General features: G+C 43.9%; 1 protein-coding gene across 2 annotated transcripts; it reads left to right on the top strand.

The window, feature by feature from the left end:
* Positions 1–25467, top strand: LOC136766921 (excitatory amino acid transporter 3-like). 2 transcript variants are annotated; one of them, XM_066720810.1, is made up of 12 exons: positions 2–238; positions 3994–4134; positions 4645–4737; positions 5494–5608; positions 6090–6132; positions 6348–6449; positions 6766–6950; positions 7272–7379; positions 13734–13856; positions 14274–14468; positions 24409–24543; positions 25115–25467. In XM_066720810.1, the coding sequence occupies exons 1-12, from the start codon at positions 154–156 to the stop codon at positions 25353–25355; spliced, it is 1566 nt and encodes a 521-aa protein (XP_066576907.1). In that variant the 5' UTR covers positions 2–153; the 3' UTR covers positions 25356–25467. The 2 variants fall into 2 exon arrangements, with proteins under 2 accessions (XP_066576908.1, XP_066576907.1); XM_066720811.1 differs by lacking the exon at positions 13734–13856 and having other exon boundaries at positions 1–238.
* The last annotated feature ends 559 nt before the right edge of the window (positions 25468–26026 follow it).

The following is a 26026-nucleotide window of genomic DNA, read 5'->3' as shown; positions in this document are numbered from 1 at the left end:
TGTCGCACCCATTAGTGCAGCACAAGGGAGCGAGCAGGACTGACGCACACCTCGCCATTAACCTCACCATCTCTGCCAGAGCCTCCAACCTGAAGCACTGTGTCTGTTTGCATTGCTTTTCAGTGCATTCCTTTAATCAATTAAGAGCTCAGCATGTGGAAGAAAGCAATGTGTGGTTTCAGGAGCTTTGTCATGAGTAACTGGCTTCTGGTCTCCACCCTGAGTGCTGTGGTGTTGGGTAAGTCATCCCTTTCTTTTCACAACATGAGTGCATGAAAGGTGGACTCTTGTCATCCAACAGTTTAGTTTAAAATACATGTAAAGAAGGATATTGCAATGTTTCTCTTTCTTTCTTTAGATGCATGAGAGCAAAACAGTCAAACTTAATTATACCTGCCTAAAAGGCTGCACAGACATAATTTCATGTTTTAACAAGAAACATTTTGAAAACATTACAAAGAGCAATAAATACAATAAGCAAACAACCGAGAAAAATGAGCTAACAAGTACAAACATAAGTTCTGTCCCTGGTATGTGCCAAGGGATGGGGCAGGCATAGGTTATGTTACAGTAAAATTTTGTACACAAAATATGAGGAGCATGGGGGGGTAGTTTAATAAGAAAGTGCAGAAGATCAAGAGTGTCGAGCTGTCCAGGGGATTGGGCTAAACAGATGTCTTGGGCAGACGCCAGGTGGTCAGGGACTGTGCACTTCTGACCTGAGGGGGAGATCGGTTCACCTTGTGGGCAAGGAAGGAGAGCACAGAGCAGCTACAGAGAGTCTTCTGGCACAGGAGGACCAGAGAGGTCTTGGAGGAATGTTTGAAAACAGGAGTCTGTAGGTAGCAATAGGTGAAGTCTGGTGGACACAGCGTTAGGCAAGAAACAAAGTCTAATGTATGTATAAGACCATGCATTCATTCATAATATAGTCATCATTACGGATTTTAGTCATTTTGATACATATTACCTGAAGTACTCGTGCTTTGCAGATTCTCCATATTATTGAATACGGTGTGCATGTTGCATATGCTTTATGTGTGTAACGTCCTCCACCACCTTTAGTCTGAGGTCTGGGTGTAATACAGAGACCAGTACTTGGTAAAAGGTGTCACAGATGGGATAAGGCTTTTATTATTAATTAGTTAATTAAATTGTCTTTTGCTTAATTTTATTCACTTGTGTATCACTTATCCTTTATGATTGTTTTGATTCACAAATTGCTTTTACGCACGGGTTAGGTCTTTGAGCCAGATGCTGAAGTGATTACACTGTGCTAGATAGGGCATTGCCCATTTATCAAGCTAAATCATTGGCCCATCTGTTGCTAGAATGAAAGGAGAGCCATATAAGAGAGGGGGCTGAAAAGGACAGAAAAAAGGCTGAATCAGATTAGAGATAGGGCGAGATGAGAGAAGGTTGTGAGGGATAGTCTGTGCAGGGGGCGCATGGTGCACACGACGGCTGGCTCAGTGCGAGTGCGTGGCCGGGCAGTGGGATGGAAATGTAGAGAAGGAGGCAAGGCAGTTGAGGAAGAGGGATGAGAAACCTAGCGCCCACCCGGCCGGTGAGTGGAAGAGCCGGGTGCACCAGCGTTGTGCCCATGACTGTTCATCCAGGTAGGGTGAAGCGGTGCTGGGTACCCCACACTGCAGGCCCGGTTCCTGTGCTCTGTGTTCCCCTTGCCTGGGTAGCCACCCAGTCCACCCTTGTGTACCCTAGAAGAGCCTCTGACACTAAGAGCGAAACCTGCAGCCGAGAGCGAAGACTGCAGCCTGAGGGACTTCTACAGGGGAGCCTCGTGGCAGGTTTCCCTCATGATATGTACTGGTTTTAATTTAGTTTCATAGTTTAGATAGCCCGGGTTTTTATTAAAGGTTTACTAGTTTGAGTAATAAATTATGTAACTGATGGCTCGAAATAAATTTTGAAAAGATAGCTGCTGTTGTCTCTGTGTTGGGTGCCTCAAGCATCAAACCTGTAGGGGGAAGTAGTTGTTAGTGAGGCCCCCGCCCTCACATCAATAAAACCGGGGTGGCATGGTCAGAAGGGAGGTTTAGTGACGTGAGTGTGGTCTGAGTTCTCCAAATTCTTCATCCCAGTCTCCCTGTTCCCCCCCTCTTGCCCGATATCCGTCACCAGTTTACTTAATTGTTAATTGCCTTATTAATCAATCGATTGGGGTGGGCTTGGGTAAGACAGAATAATGCGAATGAAGAATAGATGAAAACGTGTCAGTATAGGCTACTATTTCCCCAAATTATTAACTTATTAAAGCAATTCGTTAACTAGTATTTCATATAAATTCAGTAACACCGAACAGAGCCACATTGTCCAATCACCACAAATGCTGATTTGTAGCATCGACTAAAAATGTCGACCATACCATGACGAGTAAATGGAACGAGAAATAGTGTGCAACATGTTGCCACACAGCAATAGCAGAAATACAACCAAACATTTCAGCAACATTGCCAGTCCATACAGACGCAATAAAAACAAACAAGAAAAGGGTTCATCCCACATTCTAACACGTTAGATATGAAACTATCTGTAAGCATGAGTTGCAGTTTAGCTCATCTTTCAAACAGTAAAAATGTACATAATGTTCAGACTTACAGTGATGGATGTCTTGGTTAATCAGTTGGAGACAATGGGACTTGCTGTTATAGACTGAGATAATATCAGTAGTCTAGTGAGTAATTCAGTTCACATTCCAATGATAGTATTGATCAATAATTAAGGCGAGCAGTTAGCATCAAAGCCAAAGACGTGTTTTCACATGGTTGGTTGTGGAGAACGGTGATAATGTCTGGTGATAATGGCTAACACCACCCCCCCCCCCCTTGCATGTATTGCTTGTTTCACTTTCTAGTTAAACTTTGCCTAATCTGTTGGCCATACTCTGCACTCATCATACTTCACCTGTTTTTTCAGGGCCCTGGTAACTGACCCTCCTCCATGTATAACGTGTTGAGCAATGTGGCAGCCAGAGATCTGCACCCCAATTGTCTTAAAAACCTGGGTCTGGCATTCAAGAGGACTTTTGCTAATTACACCCCCAAAACAAAAAGCTAAATGCTTAATTTAGCAGATGGAGCATTCAGCTCTAAGCTTTGCAGAAGTAAAACTACAGCTCCTGTGGATGTGAGTTTGGATTGTGGTTAGAGTAGAAGTGATACCTCACAGCATCCTGCGTGGCAGGCCACCCCTTAGGAAAGCCCCTTGCCATTGGAGAGACCCTTGACGAGTTGGAGGCACTGCATCTCTGTCCTTGATTCCCACAGTGGAGGATTTATGGCAAAGCCTCAATTGCTAAGTTAACTATACTCATAGATTGCTAACCAGGCTTTACTCATACAGTATAACCCTAGTTAATTTTTTTTACTTTTTCTGAAGGAATCTTGGAGTTTCAGTGGGCTTAAAGCTTTATTATCATTATGATTATGATTAGGATGATTATTATCCTTAATTTCTTATGTATTTATTGTGAGGCAGATGCCCATATTCAGGGTGACTGCCAGTTTACACAAGCATTACAAAAGTGCAATAGAATCCAAAACAAAACTGAAATTTAGCATCAATACAGAGTACACTTTAAAAATTAAAAAAGTGCAGTTAATATAAAAGACAAAGCACACATCCTAGTTCAAAGAGGTGACTAGTGCAGAGATGATGCAGTAAAGTTCTGGGTACGAGCTAAAGGGGGGCAGAGGATACATCACAGTGAACAACAGGAGATCTTGCAATGTAGAAGTAAGCAGTGACTCCTAGATTTTTAGTGGAAGAAGAGGGGGAGAGTGAAATGGCAGACTGACAGGAAGAGATGCTAGATGGGGGATGGGGTGGAGAAACGTGCTTCTTTTGGATTTGCTTTCCACTCCCTTCAGCAGTATGCACAATCCCCAGAGAGAGTTGTGGCCTGTGTGGGTCTCGGGAAGCTGGTGTCCCGGCCCGGCACGCTGCTCACTTCCTGTCTTGCACCCCCCTCAGGTATCGGGCTGGGCGTTCTGGTGCGCGAGTACGGCTCCCTCTCTCAGCTGGACAAGTACTACTTCGGCTTTCCCGGGGAGATCCTGATGCGAATGCTCAAACTCATAGTCCTGCCGCTCATTATTTCGAGCATGATCTCAGGTACAGTAGTGTGTCACTGATGACTTGAACACTGTAGCGCTGCTACCAAATCCTCAATTCAGTCCTAAGCCAGAAGTAACTGTACATAAATAAAATGCAAAATACTGGTGTCAGAGGAATTTTTCACGTGTGATTTTCATCTACAGTTTTACTGAAACTCAACCATCATCTCTGTAACAATCTATTCTGAGGGAAAACATGGCAAATGAGAAGTGGGCAATAATCATTTATTCGGGACAGATTTAATGTGACACAGATTTCATTTGATTATATTATTAAAATATGCAGTATTAAGCTACACGGGAGTGCACTGTGTTGTGTCCAGTGCAAATAAAGGGAAAGTGACAAAGCAAGAGTTATCAATGCCCCTGGGGGTACACCCTTCTCCTCGTTCAGAGAGGAAACACTTCTCTTGATCACTGAGGGACGGCTACTGCCACGGCTTGTGTAAGAGATAAGGCTGCTTCATTCTGTGGATGCTGACGACCAAAACACCGCTCTGCTTCACAGGAGTGGCCAGCCTGGACTCGGGGATGTCTGGCCGGATTGGGTTGCGCACGAGCATATATTATTTATCAACGACTGTTTTGGCTGCCGTCCTGGGTGAGTATTACAGTGAGCCCCCACTCTGTGCTCGGTCTGTCGCTGAGGACATGGTGTATTCCTCTGGAGACGCACCAGTGTGAGAACAAGTCAAGGATAAATGATTCTGGAAAATGAAGGGGTAGGACTCAATGTATGTCCACCACACCTTTAAACACACGATGTCACATCTGACTGCATTTATAGGAGAAGTGAAGAACAGTGATTATTCAATGAGGGGCAGTATTCAGGCAGTGAGGCAGTGAGGGGCAGTGTGTCAATCAGTTATACCCCTTCTCCACTGGCATATCTGAGCTGGAACCAGGCTGGTGCAGTGTGGCATGTTACCCACTGGCAACTTTGTGAAGCAGACCCTGAACCTGGCCGTGAGTTGAGGACTTAACTGAACTCGTTATCACGTATCATCAGTCTACCCAATTACTAGGTTTAAATATATTACAAATACTTAAACTACTACTGCTATTTATATTCTGGAAACAAAATGTAGGATTGATCTACACAAAGAGTTTAAATAAAATAATTTGTTACAGGGCGTTTTGAATGATTCTTCATCTGTAACTTAAATCTTTACCTTCCAACGTTAACTTTTTTGACTTGTTCTCTCATCGCTTTTGATTGGTTAAGGGTCGGGTGTGGCAGTGGAAAAGGGGCATTAGTGTGGCACAGTGTGGCAGTCAGTGATGCGCAGTGTGTCGGACATTAATGCGCAGTGTCGGTCAGTGATGTGCAGTAGCAGTTCTGTCTTGTGCCGTTCAGGCATCATGCTGGTGATGACCATCCAGCCTGGCGTGTCTCAGAGCACTGAGGACATCGACAGGACACACTCCGTCATCAGGGTCAGCATAGTGGACTCCATGCTGGACCTCCTCAGGTACCCAAACACTTCGCTTCTCCACTGAGTCCTGCAGACACACAGACAACACCATCTAACTCCAACGCAGCGGGGCGCATCATTGTTGAGGACTTGTAAAATGTGGAAACCTGGCTTTTGATGAAGTGTAGTTCAGTTTAGTACAGTGCAGTGTAGTGTAGTGCAGTGTGGTATACTTTAGCTCAGTGCGGTGTGCTGCAGTTTAGTCCAGTGTAACTCAGTGTAGTGTAGCTCAGTGCTGTTTAGTATACTTTAGCTCAGTGCAGTGCAGTGTAGGTCGGTTCAGTATAGTGTGGTCCAGTGCAGCGTGCTGTAGTGCAGTAAATGTGGTACTGTGTAGTGTAGAACAGTGCATAGGCTGTGTGTGTTTATTCACCGCTGCATGGACAAACAGGGATTGACTTACGAAATGTTAAAGTATAATCAAACCGCAGCAGTGAACCAGCGTCTCAATCTGTGTTTTGTCTTTGCTCGTCCTCAGGAACATGTTTCCTGAGAATCTCGTCCAGGCTTGTTTCCAATCGGTAAGAGACTCTCAGATACTAGACCCCACACCTTTATTTAGTGTGTGTGACATCAGACCTGGGCCCCTTTCCTAGTACCTGGTTTAACTAATTCAGACGGCTCAGCCGGATTCAGTTAATCCGATAATTTCAGTCAGGCTCTCCTATGGTAACTGACTCAGCTGGACATTAAGCTTGTTTTGAAGTGTGAGAGTCCGGCTCCTTTTGCGTTTCAGTACAAGACCAAGCGCTCAGAGCTGAAGCCGCCCAGCAGACCTGAGGGGAACAGCACCGCCGCTGCCGCTGTGACCACCATCATGACAACCGCAGCGCTGGAGGTGAGTGGCTCTCTGGGGCTCTTCAGCGTCGGGCTCTGGAGATGCCTGCAGCTCTGGGCACCAGGGCAGCTTCACACAGCGCGCCTCGTTTCAACTCTGGCGGCCACTGCTGCTTTGTGCGGCGCCCCAGGGGTTAACTGAGCCCTGTGCCAGCTGATGACCTAAATAACAGAATATTTTAGCCCAATCTTTTATAAAAACCTGTAATCCTGGGTGACAGTCATGTATTTTACACAAACAAACACAGATAGAAGTGCTAACATCAGAGTGAACGCACTGCCAGTCTGTAGTGTCCCCGTTTGTTCTCACTTGTCAGAACGTGACCAAGGACTACAAGATCGTGGGCCAGTATTCGGACGGCATCAACATGCTGGGCCTCATCGTGTTCTGCCTGGTCTTCGGGCTGGTCATCGGCCAGATGGGCGAGAGGGGACGCATCCTGATGGAGTTCTTCAACGTGCTGAACGAAGCCACCATGAAGATCGTGTATATCGTCATGTGGTATGTGTGAAGCTCGGTAACGGTCAGGACAATATCCTACTCAGCATATAGATCTATGTACTTCTTAAATACAGAGAAGCTGACTGTGCAGTTATAGTTGTCAGCTTGGATATGTAATACACTTGTTTAATAGCAGAGAAAATACCTCCAATATGTATTCATACAGTGCTGGGTTGTGTTTATACAATGATGAGTTATGTGCTCAGTGTCATAGTGTCTGTGCAGAATCAGAGTAACCAGATCTCTCTCTCTCTCTCCCTCTCTCCCTCTCTCTCTCTCTCTCTCTGTCTCGTGGCTGATGGCTCTGTCTGTGGGTTGCAGTTATATGCCCATTGGAATAATGTTCCTCATTGCCGGCAAGTTGATCGAAGTAAAGGACTGGGACATCTTCCGCCAGCTCGGGCTCTACCTGCTGACCGTGCTGAGTGGGTGAGTGGCTGCCCTGCTGGTCAATGGGCTTGGACAGTGGAAATGTGCTGGTGGTGTCAGATCTCAGTGACAGCGCATTTGGGATATACAAATAGAAAACTATATGACTATAATTGGAAAAAATGCACAAGTTTATTTTCCCATTTAATATGGTATGGTGAGGAGTCTAACTTAGAATGACAGGTTAATGATAGGTTCCCTTTCAAGTCGAAAGACAGCCATTACCAAATGAGAAGAGCCTTCTGACCTGCCAATCATGTGAAACCTCGTACCTTGAAAGCTGCCCTATAAGAGCCCTGCTGGCAGGAGGGAGTCCCTCACCGGCGTCTGTGAAAAGTCTCCACCTGCCAGCTGCAGTCTGCCATTTCTTCTTTCACTGCAAGTGAACAGGCGGTTTGGAAATCTCTCTGAGAAATCTTCTAAAGCACGAGCTTCCAACAGCGGGTTGGGTCGAGAATACATTCTCATTTTATTTCTCCAAGGAGGTAAGTTGTACAGTAGTACAGTCTCACGTATAGAGCAGGCTTCAGCTCCTCTACAGAGATCTACTGTGTGATTATTACCTTCTTATGTAAATTTTTTCAGAAACTTCTAAACAAAGGAAGGAAAGGGGATCTGACAGTGCCTAGCGGCTGCTGTTTCCTACGAACAGCCTGGGACTTGGAACTAGTTCTTCAGGGGCTTAGCGGAGCTCCCTTTGAGCCCATTTCCACAATGGAGCTCCGCTTTCTCTCGCTTAAGGTTTCCTTCCTTTTAGCGATAACTTCGGCAAGGAGATCAGTGATATCCCTGCCTTGTCTGTGGATAAAGCCTATTTGATCTTTTGGGAAGCAACGACAGGGACACACTTAGGACGAACCCAGCCTTCCTACACAAGGTTGTGTCGGTTTTTCACATCAATCAACCTATCATCCTAGAGTCATTCATTGAGGTGTTATATGGAGAGGACTGGGCACTTTCGCAGCTCCGACCAGCTGTTTGTTTTTCTATGGGTCTACCACGCAATCCGTCTCACCTGTGAAAATGTAAGGGTTCACATTGTGGGCTCTCTTTCATAGTTCTGATTTACTCACTTGTCATTGTTCTTGGTGCATGCTTACACACTCTTGTTTCTGTTTGCGTTATTTATACAACCCCAATTCTGAAAAAGTTAGGACAGTATGAAAAATGCAAAAAAACAAACAAAAAGTCTTTTGAAAGTTCAATTCAACTTATTATATTGAAAACACATTATTAACACATTATTTGACCATTTCAAATCTGATGACTGCAACACACTCCAAAAAAGTTAGGACAGTCGACTGTTTACCACTGTGTAACATCACCTTTTCTTTTAATTACACTTATTAAGCGTTTGGGCACTGGAGACACCAGTTGGTTAAATTTAGCAAGCGGAATTTCCCCCCATTCATCCATTATGCATTTCTTCAGCAGCGCAACTGTACAGGGCTTTCGTTGCCTTATTTTGCGCTTCATAATGTGCCACACATTGTCAAAGGGAGACAGGTCAGGACTGCAAGCAGGCCATGCTGGCACCCGCACTCTCTGCCTACGCAACCATGCGCTTGTAATCCTAGCAGAATGTGGTTTGGCATTGTCCTGCTAGAAAATGCAGGGATGACCCTAGAAAAGACGACGTCTGGATGGCAGCATATGTTGCTCCAAAATGTATACATATCTTTCTGCATTAATGATGCCCTCACAGATGTGCAAGTTACCCAAGCCATGGACACTGACACCTGAAGAGGAAGACAGTGTCAAGCTCAGCACTTCTGCTTTGGACCAGCTGCAGGAAATGGCAACTACAGCATATGAGAATGTTAAAACTGCTATGATCAGAACAATAACTTCCCAAGCACAAACTCAATCTGCCCAGTTTAGAGCAGAGTTACGGGGGACAATGCAACAGCTACAGGCCTACTACACCGTGACTGGTCTGGAAAAGCAATCTTAGACACCGGATCAACATACACACTGTTACATATGCAGCTCTGGCTTCAGTTAAAGCAACCTGAGGAGACATTGAAGACCTGGACAGGAGGACCATTGTTTTTAGCGAATGGAGAGGCGACCTACCCTCTTGGTTGGATTGAGCTGGAATACATTGTTCACCATCACACTCTACCTCATCTCGCCACCTGACAGATTAAATTCAATGTGGACAAGTGCAAGGTAATACATGCAGGTAACAAAAATGTCCACTATAATTACACTATGGGAGGAACAGAACTAGATGAAGTAATGCATGAGAAAGACCTAGGAGTCTATGTGGACTCCTCACTTTCTCCATCCAAACAATGTGGGGAAGCAATAAAAAAGACAAACACAATGCTAGGGTATATTGTCAAAAGTGTAGAATTGAGAACAAGGGCAGTGATCTTCAGACTGTACAATGCACTAGTTAGAGCTCATCTGGATACTGTGGACAGTTCTGGGCTCCACACTTCAAGAAAGATATCGCTGCTCTAGAGGCAGTTCAGAGGAGAGCAACCAGACTTATTCCAGGTCTGAAGGGAATGTCCTACTGAGAGACTGAGGACCTGAACCTTTTCACCCTGGAACAGAGGAGACTACGTGGGGACTTGATCCAAGTCTTCAAAATCATGAAAGGCATCGACCACATCAAACCAGAGGAGCTTTTCCAGATCAGCAGGGACACACGCACCCAGGGACACAAATGGAAATTGGGTTTCAAGGCATTCAAAACGGAAAACAGGAGACACTTCTTTACACAGAGAGGCGTCACAATCTGGAATAAACTACCCAGCAATATGGTAGAAGCTGAAAGTTTGGGAACATTTAAAAACAGACTGGATAGGATCCTTGGATCACTTAGATATTAATGGACACCAAACGAGCACGATGGGTCGAATGGCCTCCTCTCGTTTGTAAACTTTCTTATGTTCTTCTTATGTTCTTAAGGTATTTTGGAAAACCCAGCAGGTGAACAGGACACACTACCAAATCTATGTTCCTCACTCCTTGCACAAGCAGGTCCTGGTAGCTTATCACAACGATCCTCTAAGTGGTCACTTTGGAAGAGACAAGACCCTTAAACATGTCCAAGCTGTTGCCTACTGGCCAGGAATGTTGAAGGAGGTCCAACGGTATGTTAAGTGTTGCACGGTGTGCCAGGTCCATAAACCTGAAACCAAAAAACCTGCAGGAAAGCTACAGCAAACTATCTTTCACAGACACTGGGAAATGGTGGGCTTGGATTTGATGGGCCCTTTGCCTCACAGCTCACACCAGAACATCCATCTTCTCGTTTTCATTGACTCCTTTACCCAGTGGGTTGAACTTTACCCTCTATGGAAGGCCTCTGCTGCTGTCATTGCATGGATCTTGGTTCAAGAAATGATCACTCAATGGGGCACCCTGGACTACCTATTTTCAGATCAAGGGTCCCAATTCATATTCTCAGTGTTCCAGGAGGTGTGTAACCAATGGCAGGTCTCACACAAGACTACCACTGCCTATCATCCCCAAACCAACTTGACGGAGAGAGTCAACCTTACTTTAAAGTCCATGCTGTCATCCTATGTAGGAGTGAAACGTCGAAAATGGGATCAGTTTCTTCTGGAATTCCGGTTCACCATCAACTCGGCAGTCCAGGAATCTACCGGTTTTACCCCAGCAGAGCTCATTCTTGAAGGAAACTGTATTCCTCCTGAGTCACAAAAACTCCAGTTACAAACTCCTCTCCACACTAAGCCAATTCGGCAATCTGGAGAAAGCTCAGAATCGACAGCAGGACAATTACAACAAGCGACACTGTGAGGTACAGTTTATCACCAAGGATTGTGTGTGGATCAAATCCCATGTCCTGTCTAAAGCTTCAGAGAAGTTCTCGGCCAAACTTGCTCCCAAATGGAAAGGCCCATATAGGATTGTGCAGCAGTTGGGTCCCATAAATTACCAAGTGGTGATGGAGGAAACTGGAGAGGATTTACGGAATATCCATGTCTCTCAGATTAAACCCTGTTATCCTTCAGCAGCCAAACTCGATGCCCAAGAACGCCAAAAAGTGCTAGACATCTTTGCTGGGGACAGCGATGAAGAATTTCTAGGATTTTTGGACAGTGAGCTACCTATCTAGGCACCCTTGTGCGTCTTGGCCTCTAGTTTCATCTTGTTCCATTGGGGGGAGTGTAACAGTCTGGAGTAGAGAGAGAATCTTTCCATCTTTTTTATTTAATAAATGTACCTACTACGCTGCTTTTGGCCTCTAGGGTTTCCCTATAAGAAGGTAGGGGGGAGAACCAAGAATCAAAGGACGGGGGCAAAGGAATAGAGAGGAGGAACTAAAAGTCAGTGGAGATGGGAGACAGGGAACTTTTTCTGAGATGGACTGTTTAGTCCATGGATGTGCAGGCAAGAAGGCGAGGTGGCGTTTCTGCAGTGTTTTTTCTGAAGTGTTTTTCCCATTCTTTTCTAAGAGGTGCGTTATGGCTATTACCAGGACCTTAATAATGAGTACGGATTGAAGAGGACGCCTCTATGTTGCTAGCTGGCATTGCTACTAGTATTTTGAAGAGGACTGCCGTATGGTGCTTGCGGTTGGCATTGCTACTAGTCTTTCGAAGAGGATTGGGTGACTGGTTTGATTTTTTCTTTTTGTATTTTTCTTCTCTGACTACCTTTACCATTCCCTGCACCTCGTTGCCATTAGCGTTTATTATTTGCTGTTATTATTGTTATTGCTATTAATTTATCCCTTTATCGTTCCTATTCTTGCCTTGTTTATTTTCTAGCCAGTGTTTTCTACAGTTTAGTTTTCTGGGAAGCTGGGCTCTTTTGCTATTTTCTATTTCTTTTCATCTTCCTTGTTTCTCTCCATAGTGCACATTCTATTTTCTTTATAACCTGTTTGTAACTGTTTTCCTCCTCTATTTGTCTGTATTCCATAGTCCAGCTACTTTTCTTATTACTCTACTCTAGAAGCTTACTTTATTTTTTCCTCTTTTTTCGCTACATTCTTATCAATACTCTATTTGTGTAATCCGTTCTTCTCATATTTCCCAACTTCGTATGTCTTGTCTGAAAACTGTCACTACTTTGTTATTATTATTTATTATTGCTAGCCTGTTAATCTTTTGTATGGCTGATTATAATGGTTTATGTTGAGCTCAACTAGGGGGGGAATAACATTGAAATCTTCATTTAAACTAAAATTGAATGTGTTTTGTTTTGAGATCACCTTGTTTTGTTACTCCAGTTATTTATTTTTGGTGGGAACATTTTTTGTTTAAACATTATTTTTGTTAGGATTTTGAATTTTCGGTTATTGTGTTATTTATTGCATTTGTATTTGTCCTCTCACTTTAAATAGTTGTGTGCTGTGGATTATTGTGGACTTTACACCTGTCTGAAATTATTGACCTTGTGGCTCTTATGCTCTGTGTAGCTGGCACAGGGTACAGGTCATGTGATCTTCCCTCATTCTGTTTCCGTGCTCTCACTACCTGTGTCCTGGTGACGTTCTGTTCCACCAGTTACCTGTCCTCTTTACTTATTTCCTTCTTATTCAGTCTTTATTTGTTCTTTTCTGGTGTGCTCTTTCCACACCTGGCATTACATAAAATGGAGGAACTGTGTAACGCTGCGACCTGGACTGGTCGACAAACTTTCGGAAGCTTCTACTGCCTGAATGTTGCAGACCAGGTGCGCCCTACGCTGGGCACTCAAGTGCTGCAGGCGGCTCACCCTGGGCTCTTCCCATTCAGTAATGGCTGTCTTTCTTTTTCAGGGAACCAGGGTTATGATAATAACCTAACGTTATAATCGCTTGCTCATTGAATCATTACAATAGCCAGTATTGAAGGTAAACTATTTTTAATCGCAGTGAGGCGATATACTGTTTACCAGCACAGCCCTAGCTGAAACTTGCCTTGCATGGATTGTGCTGCCAAGGTTAATTGTAATTGTAATTACTTACATACATACTTAAGTACCCGACACTTTGATTTTCATTCACATCCTGATGTTTATGTTTGTTGCAGTAGAAACACTTCTATCGATGAGTACAAGGCTGGCAGTTAACCCACAAATTCCTACTGTGGCCCTCAGGTACCCCTGCTTGCAGTACCTTGCATTGCCCTGTGTGGTTTCTTTACTTTGCAGTGCAGACCCCCCTCTCTGACCTGTCTGTCTGTAGTTTCCTGTCTGTCATGACATTATAGAAACAGAAGCTCTGACAGGAGGTAACGAGAGCGCGGTCAGAGGACAGGTAACCTGTCAAACTCAAAGCACTTTCTTTCTTTTTCTTTCTTCTTCTCCCCCCCACATTAATAAGGTGTAGGATGAATGCTCCCAGGGTGGGTTTACTCAGTGTGTTTTCCACTGCCTCCCCAGACTGGCTATTCATACTCTTATCGTCCTCCCATTGTTGTACTTCATCTTCGTGAGGAAGAACCCGTACAAGTTTGCACTGGGGATGTCCCAGGCGATGGTCACCGCTCTGATGATCTCCTCCAGGTACGCTGGGGCCCCTGGGTGACGCGCCTGTGTGTGGGTGAAGCAGGACTGTTGTCAGCAAACACGGTCACGCCCTGATATGAGTGTCTGCCATTGTCCGCATAAGTGTAGTGTGATGATCAGACCTCCCATCCTGTCCCTCCCCTCCGCATTAATAAGGCTATGACTATTATTATTCTTTTAATTATAACTGGTACCACATAGGCACTAGAAGATCCTGCCATTGCAAAATCTACAGTCCTCCTAGGAATTGTGACTTAGAATGCACTGCAATACACTAGAATGGAAAGCAGTCACCCACATCACAAGATTTGATGTTCCATTGAAAGTTTATTTATTTTCTGTCTGAAACAGAAAAATATATTTAAAATGCGACAGTGGTGACAATGGTGACAGTGCCCGATGTTTAATCTCCAGCTCGGCTACGTTGCCAGTGACCATTCGATGCGCAGAGCAGAACAACAGAATTGACAAGAGGATCACACAGTTCATGTTGCCAATCGGTGCCACCATCAACATGGACGGCTCTGCCCTCTATGAGGCCGTGGCGGCCGTCTTCATTGCACAGCTGGGCAACTATGCGCTGGACATTGGCCAGATCGTGACCATCAGGTGAGTCCCTGAAGTCTCCCAGTTTATGATGTTTAGCACTAGCTTTATTCTTACTTAATAATAAGAACAACTTTTTATAAGTTGTTTTTACAAGCTTCTCCAAGCACTTTAGAAAAGGCCTTTTTTAAGCTAGATTGAAAAGCCCCCACATCATGCAGGGGAGCATGAGGGACATGTGGAGAGTGGGTGTGGTGAGGGTGGTGGGTGGGAGTGTAGAGACACTATCAGTGTTGGTGGAGCCAGACATTGCAGGGCCTTGGAGCTCAGGAGAAGAACTGTGTATTTCTTTCTATGGAACAGATGAGCTTTCATGAACAATTAAACTGTTATGCTTACCAGATCTTGGCCAGAGTAATCAGAAATGCAGGGCAATTAGTGACCAGAAGTCCCGCATATCACGGGAAAGTCCTGAATTTTGAGCGTTTCACCCACGTCCTGCAACAATTACTCAATGTGTTGAAGTTGAAGCATAAACATGACCGTGACATTTTACGGACAAACTTCCCTCAACAAAATATCAGGGTCTTCTAAATTTCTGCATTAATTATATAATAATTATTCTAGACCTTGCACCATTTATGTCTGTGTTGGTTAAGTTGCCATTGTTAATTAACGGAAATGTGTCAAACAGTACGGCAAAACAGGCAGGCAGTCTAAATTGTGCACACGCTAGCTAGTTCCCAGACGTGGTGATACGTGACTTGCCTAAATAAGATGGCTATTTTCTCTAACAAGAAACAAACTTTCTCTGTCGCAAACTTACATTCCACAGTGTTTGCAGGTATAACAGGGCTCGTTTTATATATATATATATATATATATATATATATATATATATATATATATACACTCACCTAAAGGATTATTAGGAACACCTGTTCAATTTCTCATTAATGCAATTATCTAACCAACCAATCACATGGCAGTTGCTTCAATGCATTTAGGGGTGTGGTCCTGGTCAAGACAATCTCCTGAACTCCAAACTGAATGTCTGAATGGGAAAGAAAGGTGATTTAAGCAATTCTGAGCGTGGCATGGTTGTTGGTGCCAGACAGGCCGGTCTGAGTATTTCACAATCTGCTCAGTTACTGGGATTTTCACGCACAACTATTTCTAGGGTTTACAAAGAATGGTGTGAAAAGGGAAAAACATCCAGTATGCGGCAGTCCTGTGGGCGAAAATGCCTTGTTGATGCTAGAGGTCAGAGGAGAATGGGCCGACTGATTCAAGCTGATAAAAGAGCAACTTTGACTGAAATAACCACTCGTTACAACCGAGGTATGCAGCAAAGCATTTGTGAAGCCACAACACGTACAACCTTGAGGCGGATGGGCTACAACAGCAGAAGACCCCACCGGGTACCACTCATCTCCACTACAAATAGGAAAAAGAGGCTACAATTTGCACAAGCTCACCAAAATTGGACAGTTGAAGACTGGAAAAATGTTGCCTGGTCTGATGAGTCTCGATTTCTGTTGAGACATTCAGATGGTAGAGTCAGAATTTGGCGTAAACAGAATGAGAACATGGATCCATCATGCCTTGTTACCACTGTGCAGGCTGGTGGTGGTGGTGTAATGGTGTGGGGGATGTTTTCTTGGCACACTTTAGGCCCCTTAGTGCCAATTGGGCATCGTTTAAATGCCACGGCCTACCTGAGCATTGTTTCTGACCATGTCCATCCCTTTATGACCACCATGTACCCATCCTCTGATGGCTACTTCCAGCAGGATAATGCACCATGTCACAAAGGTCGAATCATTTCAAATTGGTTTCTTGAACATGACAATGAGTTCACTGTACTAAACTGGCCCCCACAGTCACCAGATCTCAACCCAATAGAGCATCTTTGGGATGTGGTGGAACGGGAGCTTCGTGCCCTGGATGTGCATCCCACAAATCTCCATCAACTGCAAGATGCTATCCTATCAATATGGGCCAACATTTCTAAAGAATGCTTTCAGCACCTTGTTGAATCAGTGCCACGTAGAATTAAGGCAGTTCTGAAGGCGAAAGGGGGTCAAACACAGTATTAGTATGGTGTTCCTAATAATCCTTTAGGTGAGTGTAGATATATACAGTGAGGGAAAAAAGTATTTGATCCCCTGCTAATTTTGTACGTTTGCCCACTGACAAAGAAATGATCAGTCTATAATTTTAATGGTAGGTGTATTTTAACAGTGAGAGACAGAATAACAACAAAAAAAATCAGAAAAACGCATTTCAAAAAAGTTATAAATTGATTTGCATGTTAATGAGGGAAATAAGTATTTGATCCCCTATCGATCAGCAAGATTTCTGGCTCCCAGGTGTCTTTTATACAGGTAACGAGCTGAGACTCTCTTAAAGGGAGCGCTCCTAATCTCAGCTCGTTACCTGTATAAAAGACACCTGTCCACAGAAGCAATCAATCAATCAGATTCCAAACTCTCCACCATGGCCAAGACCAAAGAGCTGTCCAAGGATGTCAGGGACAAGATTGTAGACCAACACAAGGCTGGAATGGGCTACAAGACCATCGCCAAGCAGCTTGGTGAGAAGGTGTCAACAGTTGGTGCGATTATTCGCAAATGGAAGAAACACAAAATAACTGTCAGTCTCCCTCGGTCTGGGGCTCCATGCAAGATCTCACCTCGTGGAGTTTCAATGATCATGAGAACGGTGAGGAATCAGCCCAGAACTACATGGGAGGATCTTGTTAATGATCTCAAGGCAGCTGGGACCATAGTCACCAAGAAAACAATTGGTAACACACTACGCCGTGAAGGACTGAAATCCTGCAGCGCCCGCAAGGTCCCCCTGCTCAAGAAAGCACATGTACAGGCCCGTCTGAAGTTTGCCAATGAACATCTGAATGATTCAGAGGAGAACTGGGTGAAAGTGTTGTGGTCAGATGAGACCAAAATCAAGCTCTCAACTCGCCGTGTTTGGAGGAGGAGGAATGACCCCAAGAACACCATCCCCACCGTCAAACATGGAGGTGGAAACATTATGCTTTGGGGGTGTTTTTCTGCTAAGGGGACAGGACAACTGCACCGCATCAAAGGGACGATGGATGGGGCCATGTACCGTCAAATCTTGGGTGAGAACCTCCTTCCCTCAGCCAGGGCATTGAAAATGGGTCGTGGATGGGTATTCCAGTGTAATCAGGACTGCATGTAGCAAGGATGTGATTTCATTTTCCAAAACATAGACTGGGAAAGCCCAGTCGGGACTACAGAAACAGAAATAGAAATGGTTGAGATGCATAGCATGCATTGACCAGCATGACAATGACCCAAAACACACAGCCAAGGCAACAAAGGAGTGGCTCAAGAAGAAGCACATTAAGGTCCTGGAGTGGCCTAGCCAGTCTCCAGACCTTAATCCTATAGAAAATCTGTGGAGGGAGCTGAAGGTTCGAGTTGCCAAACGTCAGCCTCGAAACCTTAATGACTTGGAGAGGATCTGCAAAGAGGAGTGGGACAAAATCCCTCCTGAGATGTGTGCAAACCTGGTGGCCAACTACAAGAAACGTCTGACCTCTGTGATTGCCAACAAGGCTTTTGCCACCAAGTACTAAGTCGAAGGGGTCAAATAGTTATTTCCCTCATTAACATGCAAATCAATTTATAACTTTTTTGAAATGCGTTTTTCTGGATTTTTTTGTTGTTATTCTGTCTCTCACTGTTAAAATACATCTACTATTAAAATTATAGACTGATCATTTCTTTGTCAGTGGGCAAACGTACAAAATCAGCAGGGGATCAAATACTTTTTTCCCTCAGTGTATATACACTCACCTAAAGGATTATTAGGAACACCATACTAATACTGTGTTTGACCCCCTTTCGCCTTCAGAACTGCCTTAATTCTACGTGGCATTGATTCAACAAGGTGCTGAAAGCATTCTTTGGAAATGTTGGCCCATATTGATAGGATAGCATCTTGCAGTTGATGGAGATTTGTGGGATGCACATCCAGGGCACGAAGCTCCCGTTCCACCACATCCCAAAGATGCTCTATTGGGTTGAGATCTGGTGACTGTGGGGGCCAGTTTAGTACAGTGAACTCATTGTCATGTTCAAGAAACCAATTTGAAATGATTCGACCTTTGTGACATGGTGCATTATCCTGCTGGAAGTAGCCATCAGAGGATGGGTACATAGTGGTCATAAAGGGATGGACATGGTCAGAAACAATGCTCAGGTAGGCCGTGGCATTTAAACGATGCCCAATTGGCACTAAGGGGCCTAAAGTGTGCCAAGAAAACATCCCCCACACCATTACACCACCACCACCAGCATGCACAGTGGTAACAAGGCATGATGGATCCATGTTCTCATTCTGTTTACGCCAAATTCTGACTCTACCATCTGAATGTCTCAACAGAAATCGAGACTCATCAGACCAGGCAACATTTTTCCAGTCTTCAACTGTCCAATTTTGGTGAGCTTGTGCAAATTGTAGCCTCTTTTTCCTATTTGTCGTGGAGATGAGTGGTACCCGGTGGGGTCTTCTGCTGTTGTAGCCCATCCGCCTCAAGGTTGTACGTGTTGTGGCTTCACAAATGCTTTGCTGCATACCTCGGTTGTAACGAGTGGTTATTTCAGTCAAAGTTGCTCTTCTATCAGCTTGAATCAGTCGGCCCATTCTCCTCTGACCTCTAGCATCAACAAGGCATTTTCGCCCACAGGACTGCCGCATACTGGATGTTTTTCCCTTTTCACACCATTCTTTGTAAACCCTAGAAATGGTTTTGCGTGAAAATCCCAGTAACTGAGCAGATTGTGAAATACTCAGACCGGCCCGTCTGGCACCAACAACCATGCCACGCTCAAAATTGCTTAAATCACCTTTCTTTCCCATTCAGACATTCAGTTTGGAGTTTGGAGTTTGGAGTTCAGGAGATTGTCTTGACCAGGAACACACCCCTAAATGCATTGAAGCAATTGGTTGGTTAGATAATTGCATTAATGAGAAATTGAACAGGTGTTCCTAATAATCCTTTAGGTGAGTGTATATATATATATATATATATATATGAGCATATTACAAGTGACGTAGCCCCTCTGTAAAAATTCAGTACAGTGTTAAGCCTCCTGTGTCTGGAAACCTGGTCTTTTAGCATGGTGAGCTTATTGCTCTACTGAGTGGAACTGCAGTGGTGTGGACCCTTAGGAGGGGTGCCTGTGGGTTAAAACTTTGAAAGATCCGAAGGATTAGTGGTAGGAGTGAGTTACAGGCCACCCAACTCAGATATTCAGAAAGATGTTGCATTGTACAGTGTAATCAGGACTGCATGTAGCAAGGATGTGATTTCATTTTCCAAAACATAGACTGGGAAAGCCCAGTCGGGACTACAGAAGCAGAAATAGAAATGGTTGACCAAGATAGAGTCAGGGGGACACTAGTTAGAGAACCAATGGCAAACTGTGATCACAATATGGTTAGCTTTGAGGCATTCTTTAAAAAAACAAGGGCCAAGTCTAAAACAATGGTCTAGAATTTTAGAAAAGCAAACCTTGAAGGTATGAGGCGGCACTTAGAAGAGGTAGACTGGAGCACACTGGATACAGAGTCAGAGAAAATGGATGGTTATATTTTAAGGAGAAATGTGTACCAAAACATAGCAAATTGAGGACCAACAAACACTGGGTAAAATGGTTTAATAGAAGTATGCAAAAAAATATCAAGAGAAAGAAAATGTTGTATAGCGCATACAAAAGGGAAGGAGACTAAACAAAATACAAAGACTATGTTGAGCTGCAAAGAGATCTTAAGAAAGGGATCAGGAAAGCAAAGAGGGAAATAGAAAGAAACATAGCTCTGGAGGAAAACTAATGCAAAGAGCTTTTTTCAATATTACAACAGAAAGAGGTCCATAAAGGAGGAAGTGAAACAGATAAAGGGCAAAAATGGAAGTATCTTGGAAAACAAACAAGATGTGGCAAATGTTCTAAATGAGTATTTCACAGAGGTTTTTACAAAAGAAAAAACAGATGACATTCCACAGGTTGACAATCAGTCCAGTCAAACCCTAATAGAGATCAGGATAAATGAGGAGGAGGTACTAAAGGGACTAGCAGAATTAAAAACAAACAAATTACCTGGGCCAGATGGGATATTTCCAACAGTACTTAAAGAAATGAGGGAAATATTTTTAGGCCGCTAACTCAATTATTCCAAATGACACTTAGAACAGGGGATGTGCCAACTGACTGGAAGACAGTAAATGTCAAACCAATCCACAAGAAAGGGGACAAAACTGAGCCAGGAAATTACAGACCAATCAGTCTCACCTGCATCACCTGTAAAATGTTGGAGAAAATGATTAGACAGAAAATAGAGGAGCATCTTAATGAAAACCATATTCTTGGAGATAGTCAACATGGGTTTAGACGAGGCAGATCATGTCTTACTAATTTATTAGAATTTTTTGAACATGCAACTGCAGCTGTAGATCACGTGAAAGCATATGATATGATATACTTAGATTTCCAAAAAGCTTTTGATAAGGTTCCACACCAAAGACTGATCCTCTAATTGGAAGCTGTAGACATTCAGGGTAATGTAAGTAGATGGATTATGAACTGGTTGATGTCTAGGAAACAGAGGGTGTCGATAAGAGGAGTTGCTTCTAACTGGAGTGAGGTTGTTAGTGGAGTTCCACAGGGATCAGTACTAGGGCCTGTGCTTTTTCTAATCTATATTAATGATCTGGACTCTGGGATAGTTAGCAAACTTGTCACATTTGCAGATGATACTAAAATAGGTGGCTCAGCAGATACAATCTTGGCAGCACAGGCTATTCAGAGGGATTTAGATAATATTCAGTTGTGGGCGACACCTGACAGATGAAATTCAATGTGGACAAGTGCAAGGTAATACATGCAGGTAACAAAAATGTCCACTATAATTACACTATGGGAGGAACAGAACTAGATTAAGTAATGCATGAGAAAGTGAGGAGTCCACATAGACTCCTAGGTCTTTCTCCATCCAAACAGTGTGGGGAAGCAATAAAAAAGGCAAACACAATGCTAGGGTATATTGTCAAAAGTGTAGAATTGAGAACAAGGGCAGTGATGTTTAGACTGTACAATGCACTAGTTAGAGCTCAACTGGATACTGTGGACAGTTCTGGGCTCCACACTTCAAGGAAGATATCGCTGCTCAAGAGGCAGTTCAGAGGAGAGCAACCAGACTTATTCCAGGTCTGAAGGGAATGTCCTACTGAGAGACTGAGGACCTGAACCTTTTCACCTGGAACAGAGGAGACTACGTGGGGACTTGATCCAAGTCTTCAAAATCATGAAAGGCATCGACCACATCAAACCAGAGGAGCTTTTCCAGATCAGCAGGGACACACGCACCCGGGGACACAAATGGAAATTGGGCTTCAAGGCATTCAAGACAGAAAACAGGAGACACTTCTTCACACAGAGAGGCGTCACAATCTGAACAAACTCCCCAGCGATGTGTCTGAAGAGACAATTTGGGAACATTCAAAAACAGACTGGATAGGATCCTTGATCACTTAGTTATTAATGGACACCAAACGAGCACGATGGGGCGAATGGCCTCCTCTCGGTTGTAAATTATCTTATGTTCTTATGAGGGGTGCCTGTGAAGTGTTGTTCAAATCAGAAGCGGGGGGGCTCCGACCACACAGGCTACATAGATATCTTTTGTCATTTAACAGATTAAACGTTGGCAGTAAATGTGATTCTCATTTAACCATGCACTCTTGTTTTGGCAATGTCCCGTATTGGAGGGCTTAGTGCCCTTCAATTGCACTTGGCAAATGTGGTTACCCTAGGGGCAGTTTATCACTGGATTGCAACCGCAGTGGGAGTTAACTAGTATGAGGAGAGGTTTCCAACTGAACACGTGGAGGTCGTAAACAGGCAACCAATAACAAAGGGAATACTGAGAAAAGCAACAGGAACGAAGACAAGACTTAGCAGTGAATGGAATTCACAGAGGGGTTTATACAGTGGGTTAGATCTAATGGGGGTCCCCTAATCCTGGGGGGGGCATGTCCCACAGAGGCCTTTTTGTCTCGGCATGGGTCTCTCTCGCACATTTCTTTGCAGAGCCCAAACAGACAACATGCAAATAGGCTGATATTAAATTAAAGATTAGTGTCTAACTGTCCAAGCATTCTTTTCTCTTCAATCACAATGAGGAGAAATTAATAACTTGAATCATTTAATTCAGAATGACAAAGTTTGCTCCATGTAACCGCATTTTTCAGAGTAACATTAGCATAACTACCTACAACTGTCCGAAAGATAAGATTAAAAAAATAAGTAGCGGCTACGTTACAAGCTTACGGAAGTGTATTGTTGCCACACGACAAAAAAAAATACTAGTTTGCCACACAAAAAACAAACAAAAAGAAAATGCAAGTATTTTTTTTTTTTGTATTTTGGGGGCATTTTGCTGCCATGAAAAAAAATAGTCCAAGACCATTTGTAGTTCTTACCAGTAACCTCGCAATATGACAGAACTGGATAGGAACTGAAACTGTATTGCTCATGCGAATTGTTCTAAAAATGCGTCTCTTTAGTTAAAAGCCAGATACATTTAATTGTGTTGTCATTAAACAAAAAAGAAATGCTGCCGCAAAATATACTAATTAGAAGCATGTACCAAACAAAAAAGTGTAGCCGGAGTTCCCTGCTCGAGATTTGAACTGCAGTCGTTCCAGCACAGGTGAGTGTGAAGCCGTTAAACAGGAATTGCAAGTGTGTTGGACATTGTCCACTTTAACCTTGATCTTCAGTGTAAACAAATATTACAATGTTTGAGCCACGTAAAATTCAGAAGGGTTTTAATAGAAATACATGCCCGCTTTACTTGAAGTGGCATTGTTTGTGATGGCAGAAATAGGTAAACACGGGAAGCTACATGGGTATAAAATGATGCACCTTAAATGCATTCAACAGGGATTTGTGAGGCTTAACAAGCCTTCTTCACACACTGATCCTGAAGAGTGTGTCAGAATGTCTCACAAGTAATATGTTAGTAAGTTTATTAAGTTCCTATCCAGTTCTGTCGTATCGTGAGGTTACCCATAAGAACTACAAATGGTCTTGGACTAATTTATTTTTTTCATGGCAACAACACGCCCCCCATCCCCCTAAAAAAAGAAAAATGTATTTTGTTGTTGTGTGGCAAACTGGTATTTTTTCATTTTTCGCGTGGCAGCAATAGGGTTCCATACAAACGAGCTGCTGTTCAGCACGAGGGTGAACAATTCGATAGTTATAGTAACACAGTGTAGACAATCCTAAATCAGAGAAGAATGTTATGTTTCCACTTACTTAGCCGGTGAAAACTCGAGAAGCCCCCGCTGTGTCAGTCGCTGCTGTAACTGAGTCAACACTGCGAGTGTGCGCAGGCGCGGGTCCATGACGGGGACGAATTGACGCGCTCCCCACGTGCGCGTGTTTAGAACGTCACTGAAGAAAATAAAAACAAATCTGGAACACTGATGACAATTGCAAGTAGCTGACAAAGTCATCTAGTGTCAGGGCATTCATTTAGACAAAAAGTGAAATTTATATTTATATTTATTCCCAGACCCCCTTGACCCCTCCCAGCACCCCTCAATTTGAACACTGGGTTTATATGTGTAGCAGAGGGAGCAGAGGGCAGTGAAGGAGAGTGCTGATAGAACATAGTGCACATGGTGCCGAGGAATGTTAAGTGGCTGATTGCTGGGGAATGTGAGGGTTTAGTATTCCAGTGATGATGACTTCTGGTGGTGAGCTTGTGAATTGCGGGATGTCTGGGATACAACAGTGACAACAGTGATGCCAAAAACAGCATTTTGTTGTAAATGTCATGTTCAGGAGTCAAATATGGTTTCAGCAATGAATGTGTGCGTCTCTTTAGTAAAGTCCCTTTCAATGGATAGAGTAACGTCATGCCCGTGTGTGTTTTGTTCCAGTGTAACGTCCACCCTGGTCAGCATCGGAGCAGCAGGAATCCCCTCTGCCGGGCCAGTGTCCATCCTGATCGTCTTGTCCGCAGTGGGCCTTCCCTACGACGACGTCATGGTCCTCTTCGCCGTCGACTGGCTGGTGTAAGTTCCTCTCTGAGGTCTAGTTCGTTCCCCCTGCTGTGTTAAATGTGCAGGCTTCATTTAAAAACAAGTGTGTGTGACCTGTGTAATAAATCTTTCTCAATGAACTGTAGTTATTTATCAGTGATATCTTGCCAGAGGTTGTTGAACACTGATTCAGCACCAGAGAGAAAACTGGAGGGATTCCAGCTGGTTTGGGTTTCCATTTCAAAATCTCAGCACAGCATTTGCTATCAATAAATCAGACATTCCTACAGAAGAAGATGCTCATTGACTTAGTATATATATATAAGCAGTGGTGTCCAACCCTGGTCCTGGTCCCCAGTCCACATCTGATAGGTCACCTTAAGTCACCAATTTCTAAATACTGGGATCACATGGGAGTTATTAAATCAATTAAGCAACTCAACCAAGGGAATTCTTGAAATCTTGAGTTCATTTGTGTTGAATATTGTCTGGCGAAAGGCTGATTTTTGGATTTAATTAACTGAGGACAATTGGAAACTGTCTTTCTCCTTCTCTCTACTGCTGTGGTCTCCTGTCTGTCTGTCCATCTGTCTGGTTCAATCAGAGATCGCTTCCGCACCATGATCAATGTGCTGGGAGACGCCTTCGGTGCCGGGATCGTGCATAAGCTTTCCAAGAAGGAGCTGGAGCAGATGGACCAGAAACTCAGTGGGGACGCATTCAGGCCCTTCTCTCTGGAGGCTCTGATGGATGAGGAGGAATCGGAGAGAAAGATTTACATCAACGGTGGCTTTGCTGACGATACGAATGAGTCGGACTCATACACCAAGATATCTCAGCTTTAGCGTACAGACATATATCACTTCCGAATCAGTAATAACCTGCTGCACATTTGCCCTTAATGGACATTTATAGCATCATCAGTATCAAATAAAAATGTAACAATTACACCCGAATCAGTTTCCACATCTTTTTATGTCCTGAGTCATAAAGAATAAAAAAGTGCTCTGTCACAGAAGTGAGCGATGTTGTAAATCTTCAAATCCACGTGGTTCTCTGTGCTTTGGCTTTGAGCAGCATCGTTACTGAGAGACGTGGGCACCGCGGCGTGAGTGAGGGCCTGGTGGCACTTCTGTCATGAGCAGCGCTGTTTGAGCTCCCGATTACAGCTGCAGCAAGACAGAACAGAGCAGCCGACCAGACTCACCAGCCATTTAATGATTACGAACCCCTCTAAGCACACCAGTGGCGCTCATGCCTGACAGAAGTTGACCCTGATCGCTCTGTAGTGGCCGGGGGGAGGATCTCAAGGGATCTTGAGCTGAGCTACACAGGATAAAGAGAATACAGGTATTTGATGAAAAGTTGCTTTACAAACTGTTTTTTTTACATGCAGATGTTTCACTGCGACTCTGGTCTGACCCAGTTTAACCTCAGGCTGAAACAGCTGGAGATAAATGCCACCTCTGCAGCATTCCTGCCCAGTCCCAGTCAGGTCTTTGTGCCCTTGAGGCTC

The sequence above is a fragment of the Amia ocellicauda genome, chromosome 13 (assembly GCF_036373705.1).
Source record: "Amia ocellicauda isolate fAmiCal2 chromosome 13, fAmiCal2.hap1, whole genome shotgun sequence".
NCBI classification, from domain to species: Eukaryota; Metazoa; Chordata; class Actinopteri; order Amiiformes; family Amiidae; genus Amia; species Amia ocellicauda.
This window is presented reverse-complemented; position numbering and strand designations above follow the sequence as displayed.